The 3,403-nt window shown below is 33.9% G+C and overlaps 1 protein-coding gene across 1 annotated transcript in view; it reads right to left on the bottom strand.

The window, feature by feature from the left end:
• The window catches only part of POTEE (POTE ankyrin domain family, member E), a 32,593-nt gene that overhangs the window by 12,767 nt on the left and 16,423 nt on the right, over window positions 1–3,403 (bottom strand). Inside the window, 2 exon segments of the mRNA XM_011941724.1 lie at window positions 1,016–1,060; window positions 2,453–2,523. Coding sequence (XP_011797114.1) covers window positions 1,016–1,060; window positions 2,453–2,523 — 116 coding nt within the window.

Consider the following 3,403-nt stretch of genomic DNA (forward strand, 5'->3'; position numbering starts at 1 on the left):
TTGCTTTATTGAATAGAAAGGATCTTTTAAATTGATTTTATCACTTGAACAAACTGTTCATTATTAAATCATTATTTTAGTCATTAAAAATATTTCACATTTAAATTTAATCATATATACAGAACTATTAGCATACAATTTTATGATGTAATTATCATTAGTAGCTCACTAAAATTTTTGAAACGTTTGCTTGATTTCTGTTTGACTGAATAAAACAGAATTTTCCAAAATTCAAAAAGGGCCCTCCTTCATTTTGTGCTTTTATTCCCAACCACTCTTCAGAATCTTATATATGTATTTGCCCCATTTGACTCGTGGGAACACACACATAAAAAGACAAAGACGCAAAATGTGTCTCCTGTCTTTACCACCTAGATTTTACATTCAACAGTCAGATTTAGAGGATGAGACACTGTGGGGCTTCAGGAGTAGAAAGGAAGACTGCCCTTTTCTGCACTAAGATATTCTTCTCCCACTGCCTTTGATCATTCCTTTTTCATTTGGTTCCTGGGTTATTAAAAATATGATGGTGCTCACTGAAACATGGGAACCAAAGTTCACCACAACACAAGGAGCAGAGTGAAACTGCTGAGGTAGGAGCATGGAATCCCAGAAAATGAGATGCTCCCCAGATTTCACATTCAATAGCCATACAATTTTCCAGCTGGAAAATACACAGAATAAGAAACTGTCTTCTTTAGCCACATTATCTATTGATAATCAGACTAAAACCAAGAAAGATAAAATGACTGATCCAAAGCTCCTAAAGTGGCATGACTTAGCATTTTACGGCACCATTCAGGATTATTCCATAATAATGAAAGAATATCTCTAGGGTTTGCATCTCTTTAAAACTCAGTATACAGAATTCCTTCTGAGTTAAATATTAAAATTTTCACTGATGACTTATGCTACTTACACGATAGGATCATGTATGCCTAAATTTACTACACTTTGTTAAGCAATGTAACATAAAAATCTAATTCAACAGAAACATTTGAATATAAAGGTATACCTCTCTGTCACAATCCTTATTTATTTCTGGTTCTTCAGACATTTTCTGCAAATGCAAAAACAGAAGGTTAATCTGCTTGCTGTATTTCTGTGATGTCTCTTCTTTTGGAATTCATGTTTTTAAAATAATTGTATTCTTCAGTAATCCAGTATGGACAATGAAAAATAAGAAAATAATTAAAATTAAAATTTAACTGCTAAAATAATTAAATAATTAAAATTAAGAATTAACTTTTTAATCTACATGTAGCTACTGCCACATCACTGGCTTCTAACATGTGAAAAATTATTCACTTTAGACAAAGGGAGAAGAAAAACATGAACCAGCAAACAACTTTTCACCATTTGTTTGGACTAAACTTAATTTGTTATGTGTTAAATCTACCAAAAATGCATCAGCAGATGATTTGTAGTGTTCCAAAGGCTTCCTCACTTGAAAAGGGTTTACCTCATGAAACCCTAACTAGTGAGCCCCTACAGTGCACTGAAGTCCTTTTTTAAAGATTCCTAACTGAACTGTAGGCACGCTTTAAATTATTAGGATCTGAAATAAACACTAAACAGAAAGAAATGCAAATTCTTAAATTTTAATTGAAATTATATGCTGTAATATGAGAGTGTTATGTATCTAGATTATGTGCTTAAGTCCAGTTCTAATATATTCTAATGTGTACTAATGACAGTGGATAAAATTGTTTAATAATCTGTACTGATTTTCTGCAACTGTAGTAAGTTCGAATGTTACTGTGTTTGTGCCTCAACACAAAGGTCCCATTCTGCAAGATGTGATTCTTGGAACAGGCAGTTGGGTTGCTTTTATGAACCTGGTTCCCTCCCTGAACAGAAATGCTGAGGTCAATGAAAGACCACAAGGCAGAATATATCTTTAACCTTGGTATCAGTGACTGACAATAGAAAACTGCAGATTTTCAATCACTGGCCATGATTGCCCCTTAACCATGAATCCAGCTCAGGGACCATCAGGATTACATTGTTCATAATTCTACTGATTAATAATAGAATCCAATAATTGATGTTACTTTCTTTATCATGTTAGGGTGTTTTAAAAATAAAAGAACAAAGTTCTGGAATTTGTTTTTGCCTCTATTCCAAAAGGAAAGATTAGCTATAAGCTAATCAAAAAGGCAGATGAGAATATTTTAAATAAGAATACTGCAGAATTAGAGTATCTTAAATTTTACAGTGGCTATGTTTTTGAAGTTAAATATCAAATGTCAATTAGAATCCATTGATTCTTCTGTTAATGAGATTGCTGAATTAAAATAAATTTTAAGAATCTATTTTTAAATTCTTAAAAAAAAGAATCTATGGATTCTCAAAACTTAGCCCGAAAGGTAATTTCATTTGGACTATCTAATATTATTAAAGCAAAGAAAACAACATTAAATGAAAAATTTAAATTTAAAAGTTTCCATGCCTCTGGCTGGCTATTTTCACTGCCTTTAAGCCTTTGTGACTCTTCCTCTGATGTCAGCTTTAAGTCTTGTTCTGTTGAGAAATCCATGTATTCAGTTAAAATGAACCACTTAAAACAGTTAAAAACTATTGTCTTTATAAAAATAGATTTAAGACAACATTTTATTTTATTTCATAAATTCAGGGTTTAGTCTTTCATGAAATAGTTACTTAGGAAATAATTCTCCAAAACTTCAACAAACCACCTGGGGAGACACCTGATGTGATTCACTCACAAATTCATCCACCCAACAGAAATGAACAAAACCACCAGAAACACAACTTTAAAATACAGTAGAAACGTACAAGGTGACACGGTATGTTGTTCTCCCCTTCCTAACAGTGAAGCAGTAAATGTAATGAAAAGAAAATTTAGTTTTCCTGCACTTAGCTACTCTAAGGATAGCAACTGGCAGGGCCCAGGAAAGGTCTTGGTGACCCTGTCTGAGAAGCCAGAGCCCACAGGTATGGGCTCCAGACATCCCAGAGCAAGGTTAAGAAAACAAATTCCTTTCCTGTCTCCCCTTCCCCTCAGCACTTACTCATACCTATTTTTATAAATGCATATATTTTGCAAGTTCCTGTTTTCCTTCAAAGTAGCTGCAAGGTCACAGGCTATGCTGAGGTTGCAAAACTGTCACTATATGATTAACTGCCTTTATTCTGCTTCTGGAAGCTTGCCTATATAAGCCAAGCCCTCCCTTTCTTCAGGGCTCAGCTTTTGGATGCAAATCTGCTGAGTTGATGTGCACCTAAATGAAATCCTCCTGTTTCACCCGCAGGGTCTCTCCTGCCTCCTGTTTTTTGCAGCAATAGTACCTTATAAATGATTTCCAAAATTACTACTGACTGACACCTTTATTAGTATACGTCTTCCTAACATCTAAAATGTTTCCCGCCAGGATTCTGACAA

This window comes from Colobus angolensis, unplaced genomic scaffold (assembly GCF_000951035.1).
Source record: "Colobus angolensis palliatus isolate OR3802 unplaced genomic scaffold, Cang.pa_1.0 Scaffold20, whole genome shotgun sequence".
Lineage (NCBI taxonomy): Eukaryota > Metazoa > Chordata > Mammalia > Primates > Cercopithecidae > Colobus > Colobus angolensis.